Below are 24,228 nucleotides of genomic sequence, written 5' to 3'. Positions count from 1 at the left end.
GCTTGGCGTCTGCTGGCAGGTGACACATGAAGGCAGTGGGCCCACTGTCCTCTCAGCTCAGCTCACCAGCCTCCGCCTCTAAGTCCGCATCCAGACCCCCACTTGAATCACCGCGTGCTTTCCTTTGAGCCCCTACTCTGTTCTTTTTGGTTGATCTGCAAGAGCCCCATCCTTTTTTGTCTGCCCCAGTGAGCCATGTCTCTAGTGGCCATGTCTGCGCCTGCTTGGGCTGGGGACGCCAGGCGTGCTTAGTTTTCATGCGTTGTGTGAAGGACCTTGAGGGTGTGTGACCAGGGTCCCCGAGGCCCTTAGCAGCCGGGTGGTGGTGTTTGTTTTGGAGGGGATGGTGAGCAGGGGAGAGCAAGGCCCCATCCTGCGAGTCGGCTGAGCCCTGTGAAGAGAGCGAGGACCCAGAGAGGGGTGTGCTCACCGTAGTGTGGGTGCCCAGGAAATATCAGCATGGCCTGGGGTGGGGTGGGGAAGCGGGGGAGGCGCTGTAGCCCGAGGGGGGCAGGGAGGGCAGGAGGGCCGGTTCGTGGAAGTGGAGGAAACCACGGAAGCCTGGGCCCCACAGTGAAGACACCCAGGAGACGTGTCACCGTCTCGGCAGTAGGCATGACACGTCCGCTCCTCCCTCAGTGACTTCGCTCCTGTGGTTCTCGTCTGAGTTCCCGGCTTGACCCTTGCTTGGTGGGTCACTGGGCCTCCCTTCAGCCAGCCACAGACACTTGCCATGTCCCCACCTCATATGGGTTCCAGGTCTCAGGAGTACCCAGGTGACTGGGACATGTCCTGCCCTCCGAGGGGGGCCGTGTAGCAGAGAGATCATCCTGACCCAGGATGGTTGGAGCTGTGGTAGAGCCCACCTCCTAGTTCCTTTTCTGGTGGAAGGTTCTGGAAAAGCACACAAATGAGTAGAGGTGTAACTAGGTAGAGGAGGCCTGTGGGATCCGCAGAGGGAAGAAGAATTATCTGCATCAGAAGCAAGGAGTTCAGGAGCCTCTTCGCATTCCAGTAAACCCAGTGGCTTTGCCCTTGGTTGGTGTGGCTTTTCCCATTTCTTCCTTTTCTGCAGAGAGGGAGGGGTGGTTGCCATGGGAACCAGTGGTTGCTGCAGGCCCCTGTAGGCTGACGGGGAAGCTGCTTCCTAAATCATTCGGCTCTTGGGGGCCTGCTGGGGTGGATGCCGAGGGAGGGCACCTGGGAAGAAGGTGCTGGGTCGGGGGTTAGGGACCTGCCAGGAAAATACTAGAGTGCTTTAGGGGGCTGACCCTTTGGTATCAGAGGCCTGTCTTTTCTCCCCGTTCTTGGCTTTGGGGAGAGGCTGCCCGCCACCGCTCCCTCTCCAGCCCTTCGTGTGGCTCTGTCCTGTGTATGTGCTCACCCCCTTCCTTGGTCCTGGCCACTCAGTCACTCTATATTCCTGCCTCCCCTGACCCGCTCATCACTGCCCTGGTTCTAGAGATTTCTCTTTATCCCTGTGTGCTGCCTGGAAGCCCTCCTGTGCTCTGGGCTTACCCTGCGGCACACACACCGGGCTCTTCTCTCCCATCACAAACCCTCTGTTGCTCCTGAGGCCCAGGGAATTGACATGACCCTCTTTGGAGCCGCTCTCCTCTGTCCTGGCAGGCTCCCGCCTCTCCCTTGACCTGACCCCAGCCAACGCTCCATACTCAGGAGTGGGTTCTGACATGCCCTCTTCCTTGACAGAGCTTACTCTCTTTCCGTTTCCCCAGCAGGAGGGACACCCCTGCCCTGGCTCCCTAGTCCCTCACACATCCTGTACTCCTGCCCTGGGCACCCAGGTTGGTGGTCCCTGGTTATGGATTATGGATTACTATTTTCTCGCTTTGCAAGCCCTGGTTCTTGTGTCTGGACCCAGCATGGGGCCTGGCCCAGGGGAAGTGCTGGGGGCTATGGGAGGGGGGCAGAGGGAGTCTGCGGCTGACACGGGGCATTAGTGAGGCTCCTGGGAAGGTGGGAAGAAGGAACTCTGTTGGGCGATATAATCTTGCTGGTTGATACGACGGCTGTTCCTTTGAGCCATTTGAGACTAATGCAGAGGTTTTTTTTTTTTTTTTTTAAGATTTTATTTATTTGACACAGAGAGAGAGAGCACACAAGTAGGGGAGCAGCAGGCAGAGGGAGAGGGAGAAGCAGGCTCCCTGCCAAGCTGGAGCCCGATGTGGGGCTCGATCCCAGGACCCTGGGATTGTGACCTGAGCTGAAGGCAGCCGTGTAACTGACTGAGCCACCCAGGTGTCCCTAATGCACAGTTTAAAAAAACTTGACATCACCCACGCTGGGAAACCTTTCTTGACCCTGCCCCCCCATCCCCCAGACTTGGGTCCGATGACCCAGAAGTCCTCCCCTTGCCTAAAGGACTGTAGTCATACAGGCCTTGGGACAGAATCTGTGACACGTCCGAATTGACTGATTTAATCTGTAGACCCTGGAAAAGCCTGTGCCTGGTTTACCCCACCACTCCGCTCTAGGAAGGTGCACCTTTCACGTGACCCGAGGGCCTTTTCACGTCTCCTCTTTCACTCTGAGTCTCTTCTGGGCACGCCTGTGTCTTGGCCTCCTGCGTGGCTCCAAGCAGCTGTTGCCACCATGAGAGGAAACCCATGAGGCCCTTTGCAGAAGGCCCAGGCTCACCCTGCAGACAAGGGTATGAGCTGTCCGGGCTGTTGTCACCTGTTGACCTGAGCTTAAACGCTGAGCTTCCGAGCAGCTGCTCAGAGCCGTAGAGTGCATCACTGTAGCACACAGTCTCCCTCCATGAGGCCTTGCTGCTCACTGAGGCGTCATGGGCTCCTCCGGGACGTCATTAAGCAAAAGTTGCAGGCATCGGTTGCCCCCTCGACGCCGGTGTGTGCGTGATCCCTGGGGATTTCCTCCCACTGCAGAGCCAGGCTGGGTCCCCCGTATTTTCTAGGAGCTCCCGTGGTGATTCAGTCAAGTTTCTAAATTTCTGTGACCTTGCCTTATTCTCGAGAATTCTCCCAGGTGAGGTGTCGCTCTCTAGCACACACGAGCATTTTTAAGTACCCATGAAGTGCTGTGCTAAAGACACCTGTTGAACTTGACCCAAGGCAGCACCTTTTCCAGCAATGTTGAGTCCCTGACTTTTCTTCTTCATGGAATATGTTTCGTTTCGTTTCGTTTCGTTTCTTTCCTTTCTCTTTCTTTCTTTCTTTCTTTCTTTCTTTCTTTCTTTCTTTCTTTCTTTCTTTCTTTCTTAAAGCTCCATTAATAGTACATCAAATGCCTGTTTGAAAACTGCCTCAAGGAATGGTCTTTTTGGACTGGAACTAAGTGAATATAGAAAGAGTACTGCTTTGGGGCTTAAAATATAATCTGTGCGGGCTTTGTAGAAGTTTGACTCAGAGTTTTCCTGCCTTATTGTTGAAGGGGTGCACAGAGAGTATGTATTTTTGGCTCAGAGAATGCTGAGCGGTTTGTGGCCTGAGCTGCCCGTTGCCATTCTGGGAGGAACGTGGAGATAAAGGATACATTGAGATGTGTTTTCCGTTGTCAGCCGAGAAAAACAGCCTGGGCTTTGAGCCAGGGTTGGGTGGGGAAGAAGGGAGTGTGGTTTGGGACGTGAAGTAGGGTTCCCAGTGGGGGCTGGGCCGCTCTTCTCATGCCTGGAGTTCTTGGAGCCAGACCCGGAGGCCTAAGTGGGGTCTGGGGCTCTCATGTTAAAGACTGGACCCACATCCCTTACAGATGAGGAACCCCGTTACAGATGAGGCACTGTCTTCGAAGCATCCCAGAGTTCGAAGTTCTTCCTATAAGCCCCTAATTCTGTGGGAGCTGTAAAAATGACAGCACCGAGTGCCGAATATTAGTGCTTACAACATATCCTAGGCGAAGTGTGGACACCTCATTTGTGTTAATTTCCAGAGTGTTCTCTCCAAAGGGAGCCGAGAGCACTGCTCCCTGTCCAACTCCCTCCAGTGGCCCCCTACATACACACCCCCCCCGCCCCCGAACACATTCCCAACTCCCGATCTGGCCCTCGGAGGCTCTGCATAAGCGGCCCCTTCTCCTCACCCATCCTCGCCCTGAGACCCACTTGGTGCAGCCTCTGCTTGGGGTCCCGCACTGGCTTTCCTCCTTCCTGGTAACTCCCTTCCCTTGGCTCTTTCCTGGGTTCTTCTTATTCAGGTCTCTGCTCCTCAGGGGGCCTTGCCTGATTTCCCTGGGCTGCTGTAACGTTTCCACAGTGTGGGGCCTACACAACGAGCGAGTTGTCCCACCATTCTGGAGGTAGAAGCCGAGACCAGGCGTGGGCAGAGCTGGTTCCTTCTGTGGCCGTGAGGGTGAACGTGGTCCATGCCCCTCCCCCACCCGGCATCCGGTTTTGCCCGCCTTCTGTGGGCTGTAGATACATTGCTGTGACCTCCAGCTTCATCCTCACAGGACATTTCCTTTGAGTGCATGTCTGTGTCCACCTTTCCCCTTTGGGTAAGAATACCAGCCCCAGTGGATGCGGGGCCCTCCCTATTCCAGGACGCCCTCATCTTAACCCGTTGCATCTGCGATGACCCCGTGCCAAATAAGGTCGCGTCCTAAGGTACTGGGGGATAGCATGTGAGCAGAACATTCTTGGGGAACACAACCAAACCCTTCACGGGCCCTCCCTGATTGGGACCCCTACCTTCCCATCGTGCTCTTCACACTGCTTTGATTGATGGAATGCTTGGTGGACACCTGGGGTCATCGTGTGTGTACGTCTGTATGTTTGCAGAGTGTGTGACCTAGAGTATGCAATCCTGAGAACAGGGACTTGGCCAGCTTGTCTGCCACCGTGTCTTCAGAGCTTGGGCCACGCCAGGCACCAAGGACCGACTCACAGGAGCGAACGAATGTACGCGTGCGCGGGTGAGTGTGCGACTGCACGGATGAAAACGCAGCCTGTAAAGCGGGACTCCCGCCCACATAAACCGAGGTTTCGGGAAAACAACCGAACAAAGGATGGTCCTTTATGTATGATTCATGAACTGGTAGCGTTTTCTGTTCTGTTCAAACCCGAAAGAGCAGCTGCAAGGGTGGCTATTAACTGCTTTCTTGATCTTTTAAGGGTTTGTCAAGGGACTCGCCGTATTTTTGCGTTTCCCATCATTTCTGCTGGAAGCAGGTACTTACCCTGGTGGCCCGCTGGGTGCTCTCACCTCCGTCCCCACCAGTGCTGAGCATGCTGTGTGTATTTGAGGCTTTGGAGGGTCAGGAGGATGCCACATGGCACTGGACACCAACCTCAAGTTCAATTTCTGGGGCGGAGGTAGGGATGCAGGTCGGTCCGTCATACTCAGTCGGAAATCCTCTGCAGGAAGTGCAGGGGGAGCACGGGGGGTGGGGGGTTGGGGGGAGTGGACTGGCAGGGGTTTGCTGGCTGCATTTGAATTCATCTGGCTGGGAGCTCTGACCCATGGCCCCTCAGGCTGTTAGCTTTGGGGGACAGCCAGGTGAGGTGAGCTGAAGCCTGTCTGTGGGACTGTGTCTGTGTCCCCGTCCCTGTGCCTCCTTTCCTTGTCCACCTCGTAGGTCTTGGAGGGTCAGTATCTGGTGACTCTCTCATCCTGCACCTTGCTCAACTGTCAACACCTAGACATGGGGGGCCTTAAGACCCTTGTGGTCTGCACAGGAGGACAAGACTCAGGCACAGGAAGCCGTGTTGCAGCCAAGGTGTGCGGCTCCTCCCACTGCTCCTTTGTGCTGTGGTTGGAGCCCCGCTGTCTCTAGTCCCCAGCGTCATGGCCGGTTGGCTTGGCTAAGAACACAGTTGCTGTAAAGCTGACAGCCTCCCACCCCCGGACTCCATGTAAGCCATAGCCCTTTGCATGGTGCAGGTCCTGGGCTGGGACTGGGGTGTCTACGTCACCTTGTCCCTCCCCTGGGCCTGTGTGTTTTTGCTTTCTCTATCACTCAGAGGCTCTCTACTTTCTAGCCCTGCCAGGCTCAGAGTGTCTGCAGCCCTTTGGGACCCGAGAAGTCTCTGAAAAACTCTCGTGGAGCACCCCCTGAGCCCACCACGGGGCCTACTAAGCTTAGAGGCCTTGGGGGGTCCAGGCCCAAGGAGAGTCAGTGTGCTGAAGGTGCGGTGGCCCTGGGGAAAGGGGTGGGTGAGTTTGTGATCAGAAATCCCTTGGGCCTGCCCCCTATTGGCAGTGACCTTGGACAGGTTACCTGGTCCCTTTCTGTCTTCTTACCTTAGTGGAGAAAGCAGCTAACGTGTACTTGGAGGAGTGGTTCTCTAAGTGCTCAGTAAACGTTGTGTGAACGGCCGGGTGTGTGAATGGATGCTAGGAGCCTTCAGCCTCGGGGATTCAATTCAGTGCATGTTTTTGGCTCCTGGCAAAGCCAGGCCCTGTACCAGGCCACGTGGGGATCACAGGGAGGAACAGGACACAGTCCCTGACCTGAGCAAGAATGCACAGGCCGTGGAGAACTCTTCTGCAGCTTGCTGGTAGTGTCAGCATCATGCTTGGGAACCAGAGCGTTCGGGAAAGGCCATTCTGAACCTGAATGGCAGTTAACTGGTTGGCATCAATGGGAGAGGGCCCGGTAAAAACTGACTGAGGAGGGTCTAGAGGCACTAAGAGTAGAGAAATCTCCAGGAAGGGAGAGCCGGTGGCCTGGTCCCAGGATCCTGCTTGCTCGAAGGCCTGCTGTGGGCCTGGCATAGTGCTGGGCTTCACCAGCACTGTCTTGTCCAGTGCTGGGGGCAGGTGTCATTGGCTCCATTTTACAGATGCGGAAGCAGAGGCTCAGAGGGATTGACGGTCACTGACTGAAGGCCCAGATTCTGTCCACAGCTGCCTGCCTGCTTCCATTTGCTCCCAGGACCAGAGAGCTGGCGTTGGACACATGGTGATAGATTTTCGTGCCTGGGTGTGTTTGTCAGCATAGACTAAGCTAAGCCACTGTAACGAACATCCCCGATAGCTCAGAGGTTTAACACAGCAGAGGTTCTGATGCTTGCTTGTGTCACTTCGTGGTGGAGGATGACGGTTTTTCCAGGCTGTAGCCCAGGACTCTGGGTTCTTCTTATCATGTGACTCTCCTCCCGGAGTGCTTGTCTCTCGCAGTGTGGCTCAAGTCAGAGATTTGAACTATCTTTGCCTGGGTGCCTGGGCCCATAGGGCTGCAGTTTCCCACTAATGTGCTCTGATCGTGGAAGGTCCAGAACAGCTCCTCCTTCTTCTCCACTTCTCTCTGGGGACAGAGCACCGGCATCTCTAGCCAGTGGTTGAGGAGAAGAAGGCCAGGATTCCTTGTGGCTTTGACACCTACACTGTGAGCTGGGAGAATTTTTCAGTGAACCCCTTGCTGCTCTTGACCAAACCAGCCAAACCAGGCTGGTTAGTGGACATGACTGAGAATGAGCGATTTCTGTGTAGGAGTTGGGGATGGGGCCAGGAGGACAGTAGTAGAACCCATCGCCCTTTACAGCTGGCGATCCCATTGCTTCCCGGGTGGCTCCAAGACCCAGGTAACTAGTAATGAGAGTGTGTGTGCCTGTGGTTGTCCCCGCATGCGTCCTTGAAGTGTCCATGTCCCAGGCATTTGGAGCTTTAGTCACTGAAGTCTTGTTGTCCAGTCATCTCCCTCATCTATGGCCCTGGGAGCGTGCGCTGCCCCCTCCCCCATTAGCTGTGTGAACGGGGCATGTTGTTCACTTTTTCCAAGCCTTGGGGTCCTCATCTGTATAATGGGAGTAAGATTGTCTCTCCTCCCAGGTGGTTGCGGGGATGATTCCTGTGCTTACAGCAACGTCTGGCCCACAGTAGGTGCTCAGTGTATGTCACATACTGGTTGGGTTCAGATTTGGGTCTGGCCCCAAATCTAAACAAATTTTTGTATGTACTGCTCACCTGGTAATTAAAAAAAATTATGTTAAGTAATACGTCTCACTGGTGGGAAATGAAAAAGAGCCCACACTGGTCCCCGTGGATCCCCTGGTTCTTCTCTCTGGATGGTGCCACTTTGACCGGCTCCTTGTGACCTTCCTGAGATGTGCCCTCATGTACAAGCAGCGCACATGTCAGTCTTTTCTTCTCCCCTTATGTATTGCTCTGTCCTTGTGATCTGTACCTTCTTGGAAATCTCTCCTCAGTGCAGAAGACAGTCCCCATTCTTCTTCTTCTTTTTTTTTTTTTAAAGGTTTTATTTATTTATTTGACAGAGATCACAAGTAGGCAGAGAGGCAGGCAGAGAGAGAGGAGGAAGCAGGCTCCCTGCTGAGCAGAGAGCCCGATGTGGGGCTTGATCCCAGGACCCTGGAATCATGACCTGAGCTGAAGGCAGAGGCTTTAACCCACTGAGCCACCCAGGCGCCCCCCCATTCTTCTTTATGGTGTTGTAGGTGCCTCAGTCCGTCCCTCCTGATGGACTGTTGTCTCCCTCTCCCTCCTCCTACCTCCTCTTCCTCCTTCCTCCTTTCCCCTTCCCCTTCCTTTACTTCCTCCTCCCTTCCTCCTTCCCCCCATCCTCCCCCCAACCCCCAGTGCAGCCAGGCATAGCAAATAAAGTAGCAATGCCTGACTCACTTGGGCTGAGTTCCTAGAATCGAACCTGCTGACCAGAGAGTGTGTGACTTACAATTGAGACCGATACTTCCAACTTGCTTCCTGTGGCGAGGATTCAAATTTGCATCCCCCGCCTTGGGTTTGAGTCCCTGTTTCCCCGCACCCCAGTCAACAGGGCGTATTACCAATTTCTCAGACTTTTAGCCAATCTGGTGGGCAGAACGTGGTATCTTAGTGCAATTACAATTTGCTTTGGTCTCCTGTGTGATGTTTAGCATTTTCTCACATGTATGCACTTTGGAGCTGTTTTATTTACTTCTCTGTACTCAAGTCTGAACATTTCTTTGTTCATTTTTATTTCTGTGGTGTTGTTTCCTTCCTAGCAATTTGTTGGAGCTCATTTGTGATGTGAGTTGGCAAATACGGCAGGATACCATGTTCTCAGTAGGAAGACTCAACCTCAAACCATGAGTTTCCCCTAAGTTGCCCATCAGCGTGACTTTCCCCCAGTCCCAGTTCTGTTCTAGAAGACATGCAGAAAAAAAATAAATGAGGGGCATCTGGGTGGCTCAGACAGTTAAGCGTCTGCCTTCGGCTCAGGTCATGATCTCTAGGTCCTGAGATCAAGCCCCATGTCTAGCTTCTGGCTCAGCAGGGAGCCTGCTTCTCCCTCAGCTTCTGCCTCTCCCCCTGCTACTGCTCTCTCTGTCTCTCCTTCTCTCTCCCTCGAGCGAATAAATAAAATCTTTTTTTTTTTAATAAATAAAATCTTAAAAAAAAGAAAAAGAAATGAAAACTCTGAGAAAAGAAGACTGAAGGGGCACCTGGGTGGCTCAGTGGGTTAAAGCCTCTGCCTTCGGCTCAGGTCATGATCCCAGGATCCTGGGATGGAGCCCCACATCGGGCTCTCTGCTCGGCGGGGAGCCTGCTTCCTCCTCTCTCTCTGCCTGCCTCTCTGTCTACTTGTGATCTCTGTCTGTCAAATAAATAAATAAAATCTTAAAAAAAAAAAAAAAAGAAGACTGAAGAGGGGGAACTAGCTTTTCTAGGTATAAAACTGTATCGTACAGCTACTGTAATTAAAATAATGTGGAGGAGGACAAAAAGAAAGCCAGACCAATGCGGTGTTGGTATGAGGCCGCACACATTAACGGAGAATCCAAAGTGGGCAAAGTAAATGTGGGGGTCAACAGCGGAAAAGAGTAGAGGCACCGTTGAGCGTGTCGGGGGTCTGGATTCTGGATTTTTCCGTCCTGCCTGCTGCCAACACAGCATGCCACTGTCCACTCAACAGAGGCTCCAAGCCAAGGGGCCTGAGGCCAGCACCTCCACCCGGCAGGCGTGAAGGCCCCCCACTGGGGCACTGCTGACACCTGCGTGATGTCCTCACCCTGTCACCCTTTGAACTTGACTTGAGGTGGTTTTTGCCCCAAAAGCAATCTCTAGTGTTCTACGATTCAGGATGTATTTTCATTTTTTTGGTTCTTCATGCCCTAAATTATTTTTCAAATTATTTTGTGGTTCCTCCAAGTATTTCTGTTCTCGGGTTTTTTTTTTTTTTTTTTTTTAAAGATTTATTTATTTATTTATTTGTCAGAGCGAGCACAGGCAGACAGAGAGGCAGGCAGAGGCAGAGGGAGAAGCAGGCTCCCTGCTGAGCAAGGAGCCCGATGTGGGACTCGATCCCAGGACGCTGGGATCATGACCTGAGCCGAAGGCAGCTGCTTAACCAACTGAGCCACCCAGGCGTCCCCTGTTCTCAGTTTTTATCATTACATCTTTGTTCCACCTAGAATTTTTCTTGGTGGAAGACAGGAAGTTGTGTGTCTCCATATATGTATTTTTTCCCAGGTGGGTACTAAATCATGCCAGTGATGTTTATTAATAATCCATCTTTTATCCCCTGTTTTCAGATGCCACTGTTCTTATATATGAATTCCCATATTTATCTTGCCCTTTTTGGAGCTGTGGGCCAGACCCCATGTGGGGGGCCCTGTGCCAGCCGTGACCCCAGGTGGACAGTCCTGCCTCCAGTCCTGGTGGGCGGGAGCAGCCCTGCAGACCATGTCTTAGAGTGCATGGTGTCCACCCCCGCCCCCTGCTGTCACCTCGAGGAACAAGGTCTCTCCAGCCTGTCCATTTCCTAAGGAAAGCAGAGAGCTTAGGAACACCTGTCCCGGAGCCACAGGGACTGGGGGACAGAGACTGTCTCCCCCACTTGCTTACTGCTTATAGAACCTCTGTTGTGCTGTGTTGTCCCCTAGAATGTTCCTCTTCTCCTCTCTCCAGTGGTAACAGCCTCTCCTGCGTCCTAGGGACATCTTAGGAGTTGGATGGAATGGGTAAGGGGTGTGCTTAGCACAGCACCTCTGGGCCTGTGGGGGCTCAGGGAGAGAATTGGCCTGCAGTGGAGCAGGGTGTGCTAAGGGCAAAAGGGCTCTGGGTTTCCCCCTCTGGCACGGGGACAGGGAATTAAGTGGGGGCAACACCCCCCATCCCGACTCTCCGTCTCTGCAGTCAGCCTTTGTTAGCATGAACTTTGACTCTTCTTCCCATGGGTCCAGATCTGCTGGTCCTTTTCACGCTGTTTTCTTTTTCACCATCTTGTGGTTTGCGTGTTCCCCTCGGGGCAGGACCAGGCTGGTGCCCCGCACCTAACGGGGGTTTGGTTTCCACTGCCCTGACTCCTGCCAGCAGCTGCCGCGGAGAACCATCGCATGCTGGAAGCAGCCCACTTAGCTGAGCCACACAGGCTCAAGGGACTCATCGGGCCAATTTTGGGGCTCTTCTGGGGGTGCTGGAGGACAGCCATGTCATGGCGTGGCTCCATGCGAGGTTTCTGTCTTCCAGTCTGAGGGGATTGGACATTTAATCTATCCCCTTACAGGATTAATCCCTGTTGTCATATTTCATCCAAATACTGAATTATATCTAAAAAAACCAAAAACAAAAACAAAAAAAAACCCAACAAAAGCCAGTTACCTGGAAGTTACCATTTGCTTTCATTAGCTTTCCCTCCTCTTCCCTTCCATGCTCCTTTTGTTCGAACAAATGAGAAAAGAGAAACCTGCGGGGCACACCGTTAGGACTAGCGTGTGCTGTGTCAAGAAACCCCAAATCTTTGCAGCTTAAAATGGGGTTGTTGTGGCTCACTCATGCCACGTGTCTGTAGGGGTCAACTGGGGCCTCGGTTCACAAGTGCTCAGAGATCCAAGGCTCCGCTTTGAACGTTGCCAGTCCTGTGCCAGTGTGGAGATCACGCAGGAGGCCCTGGCACTTGCAGGGGAACCCTGTGCCAGGAGGCCAGGGTTCACCGGCTCTTGGCTCATTGGCCAGAACCAGTCACATGACCGCACCGTGGCAAGGAAACCAGGAAGTGCATCCTGCCATGTGTCCCAATGGGCTGCTATTCTCATGATGGGTCCTCTGTGCCCAGGCTCCTCTCTCATTCGGGTGTGTGTTTCCTTTCCAGCTTCGTGGGTTCACATGGTTGGGACACTCCACTCCGCCCCCCCCCCCACACACTTGTTTCCACTAGGCCCCATCTGCCCAGTAATTCTTTAATATCTGCTGGTGTGGGTATGTCTGTTGTTACCTAGCCAGGCCCCTTTTGGGGACATGTATTCTGTGTCCTATCTCTTGTCGCTGTAGCCTCAGTGAATCTCCATGGGCCGGAGGGATTTTTCACCTGTTGATTTTTTTTTCTTAACCAGCATCCCAGAAGTTGGCTTATTGGGTCAAAGGGTATGGTTGCATTTATCTTTTCAATCTACTCTTGAACCTGGCTCCCTAGTCCTGGACAAGGGCCAGGCTTTTCTTAGCTCCTAAGAACCTGGGGTCAGCCCTTTTCTCAAGGAGCCATGCTTGCCGGGTGGGTGTAAGCTTTTTGGCTCTTTGAAATAGTCAGCTTGCAAGTGCCCCGAACTTTGGAACTGTAAGGTCCGTCTGCCCTGGTATCATTTCATCAGCTTGGCCCCTCATCTTCTGGGGGAAAAAGGTTGTTCACTCTTTGGCCTTAGCCAGATCGCTGTTTGTGATTACCCAGTAACTGGAAACCAGTTACTGAGAAATCGGGGAATCGGGTCAGAGAGTGTTGGCGTCAGTCCCGCTCCCCATCCTGGGCTGGGGCTCCCGCGGTGATGGGCTCTGTCTTCAGCCCAGCCTGCCGATCTTGGTAGCCAGCTGCAGGTGACTTCCAGCTCCTTTCTTCTCTGAGGGCCCCTTTGGGCTCCTTGGGGAGCGAGAGTTGCTCTTGTTGGGGAAAAGCCTTCAGTCTGCTGTCCCCGAGTTGTCTTTTGGAACCAGCCTTGCTGAAAAGATGTGGCTGGTGCTGCATCCTCCAAGGCTCGGCTCCCTTCAGAAGTCTGATCGTGAGGTGCCAGACCCGACTTCTTCAGCAGACACCTGCTCCTGCATAGTGAGGCTTTAAACGTGGGAGATGTGCTAGTTCTGTCCCAGATACCCAGCTCCATGGAGAGCACAGGGGAATCCAGCCGAGTCGCGCCCACTCACTTTTCATCCAGGCTATTTTGTCTGGATCCTGGTTGAGACCAAACTTTTCATCTAGTAACTTCCATTTGAAGTCACTGCTGAAAACATACCACATGAAAACATTCACTGCAGGAGTGAATTAGGGGAGAATGGATGGGAGGAAAACACCAGGCACCCAGGGCACCTTTTGGCTTAGAGGTTAATTGTCTGGCTTGGGCAGGAGGGAGACCCGGGTCCCAGGCAGCTGTAACTCTGTGACCCTGGACCCATGACTTAACCCCTCTGTGCCTCAGTGTCCTCAGCTGCACCTTGTATAGTAAGCTCCTGTGAGCTTAGTCTGTGGCCCAAAGTAGGGACTTGATAAATGTTGACCATTACTAACAACGACAGTAAATTTCACGGTGGCGGCAGACGCTTTGAGGAGTCTCATGTGAGTCAGTACAAGGGATGTAGCTTTGTGAAATTCAAATTCTGGCTTGTGCTTACACCCTGCTTGATAAAGAGTCAGGGAAATTTCCACTGGTCAGTAATAATGTGAACCGTAGGAATAGGAAAGATAATAGCTGACATTTATGGCGTGCACTATTGAGTAAGAAAAACACACCTCCTGCCCTTGTCCTTTCCTCTCACACTTACTACACACCCAGAACACTTCCAACACCAGCTGTGTGGGAGCCTTCACCCCTGACGGGCAGTCTTGTAACCCTAGCTGCGTGTCCGTGGCTGCAACCCAGTTCTGACTACCTCTGCCTGGAGATAGTGTTAGGTCTCACAGGCGAAAGGTTTGGTCCCACAAGACTACTGCCCCCCGCCCCCAGATGCCACTCTCAAGTCCATCTTGTCACCTGTGCTCCTGACCAGCCAGGTGGCTCTCAGTTGGAGAGTCCCAGGACCCCCTTCTCGGGTTTCATTAATTTGCTAGAGCAGCTCATAGAACTTAGGAACAATTTACTTCTTGCTTGCTGGCTAATTATAAAAAGCTGTGATGAAGGGTCTGGTTGGACATCCAGCTGGAAGGGAGGCACAGGGCAGGGTCTGTGGGAAAGGATGCCAAGCTCCCTGTTCCCTTGGAGCGCGCCGTGCTTCAACACCTCCCCGACATCTGCACCTACGGGATTTTTATGGTGTCTTCATCATGTTGGCATGGTTGAGCATTAACTCAGTTTTCGAGTCCCTCTCCCCTTGCTGGCGGACAGGAGATAGGGCTGAAAGCTTGTGGCTTGGCCTTCCTGGTGACCAGCTTCCATCTGGAGGCCCACCGAGCTGTCCTCAGTAGAACAGAACACAGTGCCCGCAGCCAGGGTGTCCCGCGGGCTGATTCCACGGCCGTGCTGTTGCCTGGGAACAATGAAGAGTCGGCACGAGCCGCGAGATCTGCGGCGTGTTACTTGACCGCTGTGCCTCTCGTGGGTCCCGATCTCAGGCTGTTGGAAGAACTGTATGGGCGAGTGCACGTCAGGTGCTTAGAACGGGGCCCGGTCAGTCTCTGTGCTGCATGGGGAATCTGCTTCAGATTCTCCCTCTCCCTCCGCTCCTCCTGCCTGTTGTGCTCCCTCCCTCTCCCTCCCTCAAAAATAAATCTTAAAGAAAAAAAAAAAGGACAGGGCCTGACTCTGGGTGAGTGTGCAACAGCTACACCCTAGCCACAGGGCAATGGGTCTTCTTGCCTAGAGGCTGGGGCTGCGGGAGGGTGGTCCTGTCGCCCAGCTGGTTCCCGCGCAGCCTGGCTGGCAGTTCAGAGAGAGATGGGTTGTTTTCGGCAGCCCAGACTAATGCAGTCACAGAACATCTCGCATCTTGCGTCCAGAAAGAATGAGCAGCCCCAGCATCAGGGGCGGGGAGCCCGTTCTCCCAGGCCCCCTGCCTCCCTGATGAGCCCCGGAGATGGTTTTACATTTCTTTCCTATCTGGCTGCAAATTGATCCCATCAGGGAAGCACGCGTGGAAGTTTGGGGACGTCTGGAAGCCTCTGTTGGGGTATCCTTGTCCTCCACTGCATACACGCTCTCTCCTCGGGGGACTGTATTAGGGCGGGCTAACCGTTCAAGCCCACAACCTCCATATTTTACCTTAACACACTCAGGATTTATTAGGTGTTCGCACTATAGCACAACTCCAGTCGTGCCTGGTCCTCTAGGATCCCATTTCCAACCTGTAGATGCAGCGCGAGAGGGGTGGTTCTAGGCCTCCCCTCCCAGGGGGCCAACCCAGGGTCCGTGCTATAGGACCAGCTCTTTCTGCAGACGTGGTAGCCTGTGGCCCCCCAGGCATTTGCAGTTGTCCAAGTGCAAGTGGAGAATCAAATGCAGATGATTTCTGCAGCCACTCCTGCTGCCTGCGTTATACCTTCCTTGCTCCACTTTTCCCTCTCCCTCCTTCTCCAGGAGGCTGTTTCTAACCCCTGTGGCTGGAAAGAATCCCCCCGCTTCATGGAATGTGCCTTCTAGTTGGTCTGCAGTGTTCACTTTGTTCTTTGAAACATCAGTGGCATTTAGCACACATTCGGCGAGCTCCTCTTACCTCAAGCCATCATTCTAGGTCCTGGGGAGGCCAGGCTCAGCGCTGGTTGTTGGGATCTCAGGATCTGGTGTGGTAGGGTCAGTTAGAGCAATGACTATCTTGGGCAGTGAGGTTGCAGTCGTGGAGGGAGAGGCAAAGGGTCCTGGGGCTCTGGGTGAGACCAGACAGCCGTCACATTGTCCTGTTTGGGGTGCAGTGAATTGAGAAGTCTAAAAAAGGATTGAACTGTGGAGCTGAGACTTGGAAAATGAGTGCAAGGTCCCTGTGTGGACGAAGGGGTGTGGGGCCGGGGGACATTCTGGGGAGAGGGAGCTCGTCTCCCAGGCAGGACCTAGAGCGGCACGCGGCTGTATCTTGGTTCTGCTGCCACAGTGCGCCGGGACAATCCTGTTACTGATGGACAGCCCCCAGAAGGGAGCGCGGGGGCTGTCTGTGTCTGGCACCTAGGACAAGCAGAGAATGCTTGTCGAATGAATGAGCCAGCGAGCTGCGGCGGGACGTTGTCCGAGCACTCCGCGGTGTTACCACTGCATCCACTCTGCATCAGCCCTGCGTCACATCTGTAAATGCGATGTTCTAACCCACCCAAACAGCCCACGAAGTGTCGGGAGTAGGAACGCCCTCGTTTTATGGGCACATAGCACAGAGCAGAGCAGGCACAGAGCAGTTACATCGTCTGCCCAGCCCGGGGCAGCCAAGCTGCGATGGGGTTTCCAGGTGTCTGCCGTGCCCATCTTCCTCCCTCCTGAGCAGCTGCTGGGGCTCACGGGGGTAGTCAGACACTAGCTCACCTGGGATCCTGGGCTGGGCGTGACTGGGTTGCTTGCTGCGGAAGTCAGAGGTCACATTCCAGCCACTGGGCTTTGGAGGCCTTTGTCCCAACTCCTCTCACCCTCCCCGACCGCCAGCCAGCCTCCTGTCATAGTCTCTGAGGGGAACAGTGAGCCCTTGTTCCCTCCGAAGCCTGAGCTCTGAGCTCTGTGCGGAACAGCGTCCAGCCTTGGCCTCATAGGGTGGCGTGACTTGGAAGCATGGCACCCACAGGCCTCTTCTGGCCACAGGGGGCGGCCCTTTCGTTGAGACCTCCTTGTAACTGGCTGAGGGACAGATCAGAACCCTTCTGCAGACCACAACAAGTCTCTGGGAAAGTTCCCTTTTTCTGGGGGCAGAGTGTGGTCAGAAAAGCAAAATGACAGTTGAAAGGAGTTCCCTTCCATCTGAGCTCCCCTCCCCACCCCATCTGTGAAATGAAACCTGGGTCACCAGGGTCTGCTCCTCTGTAGTGTCCTGGGTTCTTGGGAGCCGGCCTGCTCTCCTGTGGTGTGCCTGGACCCTGCCTGAGCCCCGCTCCTGAGTGGCAGCCCCAGAGGGCCCACCTTCTCCTTCCCAGCCAGCAGGGAGAGACTTGAGTCCCCTTGAGGTCTTTGCAGGAGGATAGACCCTTCATGTGAATGTGGCTTATCTAGCCGCTTGAGGAGAAGCTGGGCTGGAGAACATTCTGGAGTCAGTGGCCAGTCCAGGCAGGTCTCAGCAGAGATGCTGCAGTGACAGACGGCCAAGCCAGGACCAGACCAGGCCTGATGTGTGTCCCAAGTTGCTGTTCTCACGAAATGGTTTTACTGGCATAAAAATGCTTGGAAAATATACAAAGGGAGGTGGCCGGCTTCCAGAACTCAACTGTTTACCTTCAGTGGAATGGCCGGGAACGCAGAGAGCTTATTTTCCAAACAGCCCCTGCTTGTCAGGTCTGCGGGCCTGAGGCTGGTGCCAGGCCAGGACGAGCCAGGGGCATCTTCTTTCCCCAAACCCACTGGGACACATTTCTGTCCCCTCCTGCCGTACAGGAGACCCAGCAGCTCCTCCCTGGAGATGTGCACGCTGGTGGGGATGGGGCTTCACCCATGTGACCCAGTTCTCTGCTGTTTCTAGCTGCCTCGGTCTGAAAAGATTGGCTTCTCATTTGTGGTACCCGTCACGGTGGAGCCGCGGGTACAGCCAAAGTAGGTTTGCATCTGGGCGTCTTCTGATAATTTGCGCTTCTCTGCTCGGGGTACCACTTCCCACTGGCTTTGCTCCCCTTCCTTCCAATTCTGTTCCTTGTTTTGTCTTGTTTTCCCTGGGAAGTGGGTTTGGATGGGAAGGTAATCCCGACTCCGCGGGCAGAAGCAGAAGGGTCCTCCCAAGTTCCTGTGTGTATTGGAGGGGAAACTGAGGCCCAGTCGGGGGTGGGGCATGAGAAGCCAGGCTGGTGCACAGTCCCAGGACACTGGCTGCACACTCAGCCTGCAGGTGTTGCTGTTGGGCCTCCAGCACCATTGCCCCCCCCCCCCCCCCCCCCCCCCCCCCCCCCGCCCTCGGGGCCACTTCCCAACCACCAGGACTTGCCCGGTGACTTTTCTTCCCTGGCCTCTTGGTGTCCTGGTCTGTGACAGTGAGACTGTGAGGACGGCAAGCGTTGCTTCCCTTCTCCATCCAGGAGCCCTGGAGGGAATGGCCGGCTTCTCAGCTAGTCGGGCTTGTTCTGGATTGTATCCAGGCTGGTCTCCCTGTGGTGGGAAGAGGCTCCTGCAGTATTATTGTGAGATCCGTGGGATTTTTTTTTTTTTTTTTTTTTTTTTTTAAGTAGGGGAAATCTCTTTCTGTCAGGCCAAAAAGAGAAAAAAAAAAAAAAAGCTAAGGTACTGGTACTTTCGGAAGACCTAAGAAAGCTAAATATTGGTACTTAGCTGATACTTTTCGGAAGGTTTGACGAGACAAGAGTTTAACCAAGAGAGGATAACAAGGTGGGAGCTGGGTCAGAGCCGCCAGCGAGATGTGGCACGGCCCCCACAGCGGGGCAAACTGTCACCACCCCAGGCTCGAGGGGACAGGGGCGGGGAGCTCTCGAGACAGTGGAGGGCTTGGGAGAGGAGCTGCCTGCTTGACAGGGGGTGTCTGGTGCCAGAAATACGGCGAGGGTGTGAGGACAGTGGGAGCAGACACCCGGACATCTCTCTCCCCCTCTCCCCCATCTTCTCATGTGCCTCCGTTGGCCGCTCGGCCAGAAGCCAGAGGACAGGGCGGCCAGCTGCTTGTGGCTGTAGAGCCCAGCCTCCCGGGGCCCAGAGTGGGCTTGGGGCTGGGGCTTGCACTGGACGGCAAGCTCGCTCCAGGCTTCAGATCTGCATCTGATTGCCTCCACTTTCTCGCTGTCAGACCCTGGGGTGAGGGGGCCTGGGATTCCAAAAGTCCGTGTTCCCCGCTCTCCTCATTTGTGAAATCACTTTTCATCACGTGGTTGGAAAATAAAAACCGTTTCTAGCGCGATGCCTTCCCAGAGCGGACACTGTGATTTCTTTACTAGCAACTTGGAAACAGCCTGGAATCCTGGAGGGAGCCCTGCTTGTGGGGGGGATGAGTGGGGGTGGGGCTGATGACATTCTCTGGCCTCTGCTGAGGCCATCTGGGGGGTCAGCCAGGTGCCGGGCTGGCGCCGCTGCCTCCAGGGGCCTGGCCTTGCAGCTGGTGGTGGCCGCGTGCCGGGTGGCAGACATCTGGCGGGTCAGGGAGCTTGCTGTCGGGCTGCCCGGTTATTGGCAGGTGCTCCGGCCCTGGGGTCAGGTGACACTGACACTCTGTCAGCCGGTGGGTCTGGCTCCCTGGGGATTCGATCTCCCTAACCCAGCATTCTTGAAAAAACAAACAGAGCCCCCTGTGGGGCAGGGCCAGCAGGGCCACCCCGCACTCCCTCACGGTGTCTGGGATGAGCCTGGATTTCAAGGTGAAGCACGAGCTGCCCGTCTCTCGGGGTGGTGCCTCTCGGGCGTGGGGTGCCGTCGCTCCGTGGGAAGAGTACCTGCCTGGATCTCACTTTAGACCTGGCCGTGTGACTTCAGTCATTTGGCTTCGCCTCGCAGAGCCCTGGTTTCCTTACCTGAAACATTGGGGTCATAGAGCAGATCATGCGTGTCCAGTAGATGTTTTCTCTGTACAGCGACGGCACAGCGACGGTCGCTTAACTCGTAGATGCCTTGGTTCCACGTGTGTGTCTTGGGTATCCAGGGTGCTGTGGGGGCTTGGAGACAGAAATGCGCACACAGGGCCTGCCCTGGGGGCATTCTAGAAGCTTAGTGGGTTTGCGCCTTTTGTCCTGATTGTATTTCCCATGAGCGCCGGCCTTCCTCCTGCCCGCTTTCCCAGGGCTGCAGGGACGGGCAGGGGTGGATGGGGGGAGACAGCCGGGCAGTGGCTCAGGTGCTGAAGTTGTTCTTTTTCTCTGTGTCCTCCCCGCCTTTCCCTGGCAGCTGAACCTTAGCCGGCCGATTGAGGAGCAGGGTCCCCTGGACGTCATCATCCATAAGCTGACCGATGTCATCCTCGAAGCCGACCAGAACGACAGCCAGTCCCTGGAGCTGGTGCACAGGTTCCAGGTGAGCGAGGACAGTGAGGAGGGACGGCCCCAGAATGGCCCTGTGTGCTTCTAGAACTTCAACGGCTGTCTTGCCGTCTAGTCCGGGGTCGTGGTCCTGCTGCTCCCAGCATTTGTGCTTGTGGGTGGGCACCTCCTTGCCAGGGCCTCTGTCTCCTTGGGTGTCAGACAGGATCCAGCCAGGGTGTGGTCAGCTCACCCTTCGCTCTCTGCCGGGGTAGATGAGCATTACTGATCAGAGCGCTGCCCTGTCCAGATGTGGCCTCTGCCCGCGCAGCACACACAGTCTCGGTCCATGGTTCTGAGTTGGCACCGGGGCTGGGACCCTCCTGCCTCATGTTGAGAAAGGGATCCCTGGGGGCTGTTGAGGTAGAATAGCTTGCCCAGCTCCCCGGGTCCTGCCTTGGTGGAGAACACCAGCCCCCCCTCCCCCGCCCCCGTGCTCATTGCTTTGACCCCTGTGTGCTGGTCTCTGAGCATGGCCGCTGTTCCCTCCTCCCTGCCTTCATCCCCCATCCCCCCACGGGCTTGACCCCTCCGTGACCCACCGCCCACCTTGGGAGGTGCTACCTTTGTCCCCACTGACTTGTCCTGTGATTTCTCTGTTGTAGGCGAGACCATGATTCGTCCCCTTGAAAAACAGAGTCGTATTATCAGTGAAATATAGCCAACGTGGAGGGCCTCCCTGCTGGGAGGGGATGCTTGAGCGTGCTTTTCAATGTGTGATAATTGGAGATTTGATGTCCTGTCCTTCTGTAGCCACACAAAGGGGACTCTCCTTAGCCTCCTTGGCCACACAGTAGCCCTCCTGCTGAAACATTTTCTTTCCCGCCTGTGTCTGCGGTCGTGACCTCAGCCTCCTTTGCTTGCTTCCCCATGGCTCTCCCCCTTCTTGGCCGGATCTGCCACGGACTCCCACTTCCCATGTGCAAGTAGCCCAAAAGCAGTTGTGTCCTGCTCGTGGCCTTGCTGGTGGCCCCCTGCCTGTGGGGCCGGGGGGGAGCGGGTGCTGTCCCCATGTCATGTCCTCCAGGGCCTTTGTCTTGCCCGTGGCCCAAAGTCCCTCATGCTTTCATAGGGCTGGGGGCCATGGGCAAGGCGCACCCAAGGCTCCTCCCTAACCTCCCTACACTCCCGTTTTCCTATTTGTGAGACGGTATCAGGACCAGGAAAACCTCCTACAACGTTGGTCAGAGCACACGATGCCAAACCTGTGAAGTGGTTCTTACACTGCTCAAGGCCACTTTGATCATGTGACCTCCGTGAGCCTTAGTTTCCTTTTCTGTAAAATGGGGATGCAGATAGTTTCTAGTCCTGAGGACGGCCAGGTTGCCATGAGAAGTAAATGTCTGTGTATGTAGAGGTGCCTACTGTTTGCTGAGCGTGCAGGCATTCTGCTCCTGCAGCTGGGACTTCGAGGGGGCCGCAGCTATTACCTGTGTTGCTCTGTTCACCAGCATCAAGGGCGGTAGCCCCCAGGCAGCCCCAGGCAGCCCCTGGGAGTTTGGGAACGACTGCCCCGAGGAGCGGGGGGCTCCCATCCTTCACTTCCCGTGATCACACATGTGCCCACAGCCCCGGGCAGGTGGTAGCCAAATAGTGAAGGAGAACTGGGTCCATGAGTTCCGATCTGGGTGGAAGACAAGGTTACAGGAGAACGTGGCGGGGGTGGGGGTACGGGGACGTGGGGCTTCAGGGTTTCAGCCACTGCGTGCATTTCCCCTGGAAGCCTTGGACTGGGTCCCTGGAGTCTGTCCCAGCCAGGGCACACACAGCTCAGCCAGCCCTCAGATGACTGAGGTGACCTCAGTGTAACCTTCTAGCCTTGGTATTTTTGGGATAAATTTTCACTGCACTCTGTGCTCGAGCATGAAGCCGGATATCTGATAAGGCCCGGACGTTTCCTCCTTTGTGAAGAGAACAATCCTTTGGGGAAAAGGGTGATAGGCTGAGCTTTCCAGAGGCCTAGGGAAGAGAGGAGACAGCGGGGGCTGGTGAAGAGGGGGACAGAGGGACTCCGGGTGAGGGCCAGGGGGAAGGCCCGTTTGGCTACTCCCGGCCTCCTTCCTGCCACCAAGTCACTGACCGAGTTGACCTGTAGGGTTCAGAGCCAGACCAGATAAACTGGCATGTGACCTTGGTCATGCCGCTTGTTTTCAGATTCTTGTTTTAATATTCATGCAAGACTTTAACAAGGGGCTGTTGGCTTGGGTGGGGAGGGAGCACAGGGTCCGTGGCAGAGAGGCCAAGCCCAGGGCTTGGGTTTGCAAAGCTGGCCTTTCTGCCTTTGGTGTGAGTAAGGAAACAAAGATTTTGACCCAGAAGGGGCTCATCTCGAAGGGCCTTCTCCAGATGCCGTATTCAGGTCCCAGGAGAAGTGAGCCGAGGAAGAGGTGTTTCTGAGGTCTTCCTGATAGCCCTAAAGCGTTCTGCCCCTGGGATGCTTCCATGAAGCCTCCAGCCTGTGATGGAAAGGAATTCTCTGAGCTCAGAGGTTAATGCTTTTTTCCTGGCTGCCTTTGAGGACAGGTTGGAGGGTGTGGGCCTGGGGTTCATTGCAGATCACTAAAACAGGTTGCCATAGAAACCACCTCCCCAAGCCTTTTTTTTTTTTTTTTTTTTAAATATTGGCCCCAAGAGAGCTTTGCCTGGAGAATCATCAGGATGATTCAGTTGTTTTTCTGCCCCGGGGTTCATGTGGAGCCAGCGGCCTGGTGCTGCTGCGGCTCTGCCCAAGGGTCAGCTGTCACTGAACAGGCCTCGGGGGGCCCTGCCCATGTAGGCCAGTGGGGTTGGGGTGGTGCGAGGGTCCCCATCGCAATGCTCAAGGGTGCTCTGCCCTCTTGATCTGTTTCCTCTGGGGAGCATGGAGAACCTTCTCACTGTGACAGCCATGGCCACCTGGGAGGAGGGGCTGGGGGGTGGTCCTCCTGCAGCCCCTTCCATCCCCAGAATCACCCAGAAGGGTCACAGTGGTTATGTTCTGTGGGGCATGTGGGGCTGTCTAGGTGGATCTTCCTGGGGTTTTCCCTGAAGGAGCTTGGAAGGGGGGCGGGTCTGAGTCTAAACTGACAGCTCTTCCCCACCTCGATCAGCTAGAAGATTGGTAAGTGCTCCGCAAGCACTAGGTGAGGACCTAGCCCTGAGGCAAGGCTGATGGGGAAACCAGGAACTGCCCCACGGCCCCCAGAGTGATGAGTTCGGGCACACACAGACTTGGTCGCTACATTTCCTGGTGTCAGACCATTCTGTGCCTTCTCTTCGCAGCGATAATGAAGACTTCATTCAATCTTGAACCAGGCCCCTGAGGCCTGCGTGATCTGCCCGTGGCCTCCCCCCAGCATCCTCACCTCGGCCCACCTCTGCCCTCCAGCTCTGCACTCTTGCCCACCTCAGTGCCTTTGCCCCAGCCGTCCTCGTGCTTGGGATTCCTTCTTCTCCCCTAGCTCTCAGCTCAGGTGTTCCTCCCTTAGGAAGGCCTCCCTGGTGACCTTTCTAAGGACACACCCACCACCCTAGGCCCTCATAAGGTTCTGCTTTTCCTTCCCTCCATTGGGAAGTGCCTGATGCTCTAGTGGTTGCTACTGTCTGTCTGTCCATCTGGGGGTTAGCCGCACAGGGGCAGAGATCGCACCCACGTTGAGCTCACCAGGATCCCCACTGCCACACATGATTCCTGCCACATAGGAATTGTGTCCATGTGTTTGTGAAGGGATGGGGTGGTGCTGGTGGTGCTGGCTCAGTGCAGCGTGCCCTGGTGGGTCAGAGGAGGGAGCAAATGGCTCCAGCTGGAAGAAGGGCCCAAGGAGGGTTCATGAGGCAGACAGTGCTGCCCGGGCCGTCGGGTACGTGTGGGGATGCCTCCGGGGGGTGGGGAACTGCAGGATGAACAGGTTGGAGGGAGAGGGCTTTTTCCTGCCAGGCTGGGGAGCTTGGACTTCATCCTGCAGGCCGGGGGTGAGGGCGATAAGATCAGATTTCCCTGGCATGAGAGAGGCCCTGCTTAGGAGGAGGCCATTGCCAAGGCAAGATGAACTCTGAGGAGCGAGGACACCATAGTCATCGGAGCCTGGCAGTTTCTGCAGTAGAAAGAGAGCTCATGCCCCTGGGGGCTCAGCAGTGCCCCCATCCTCATCCCAGTGCCCCCGGGGATCCCTGGGCTGTGACAGGCTGGCACCCATAGGCCCGTGCGTGGCAACGCCCCACTCACCTCTTGGGTCCCGGCTGGCCATCGGCTTGTGTGACATGCATCTAGGAAGGGAGCTCCTTCCT

At 55.2% G+C, this 24,228-nt stretch overlaps 1 protein-coding gene across 3 annotated transcripts in view; it reads left to right on the top strand.

Moving 5' to 3' along the window:
- The window catches only part of ITPK1 (inositol-tetrakisphosphate 1-kinase), a 168,130-nt gene that overhangs the window by 80,712 nt on the left and 63,190 nt on the right, over nucleotides 1-24,228 (top strand). For all 3 annotated transcript variants that reach the window (XM_047736801.1, XM_047736800.1, XM_047736799.1), the window contains exon 4: nucleotides 19,832-19,957. In XM_047736801.1, coding sequence (XP_047592757.1) covers nucleotides 19,832-19,957 — 126 coding nt within the window. The remainder of the gene's footprint in view (nucleotides 1-19,831; nucleotides 19,958-24,228) is intronic.

This window comes from Lutra lutra, chromosome 7 (genome assembly GCF_902655055.1).
Source record: "Lutra lutra chromosome 7, mLutLut1.2, whole genome shotgun sequence".
NCBI lineage: Eukaryota > Metazoa > Chordata > Mammalia > Carnivora > Mustelidae > Lutra > Lutra lutra.
Note: the sequence above shows the minus strand (reverse complement) of the source record. Positions and strands in the feature narration are given on the sequence as shown.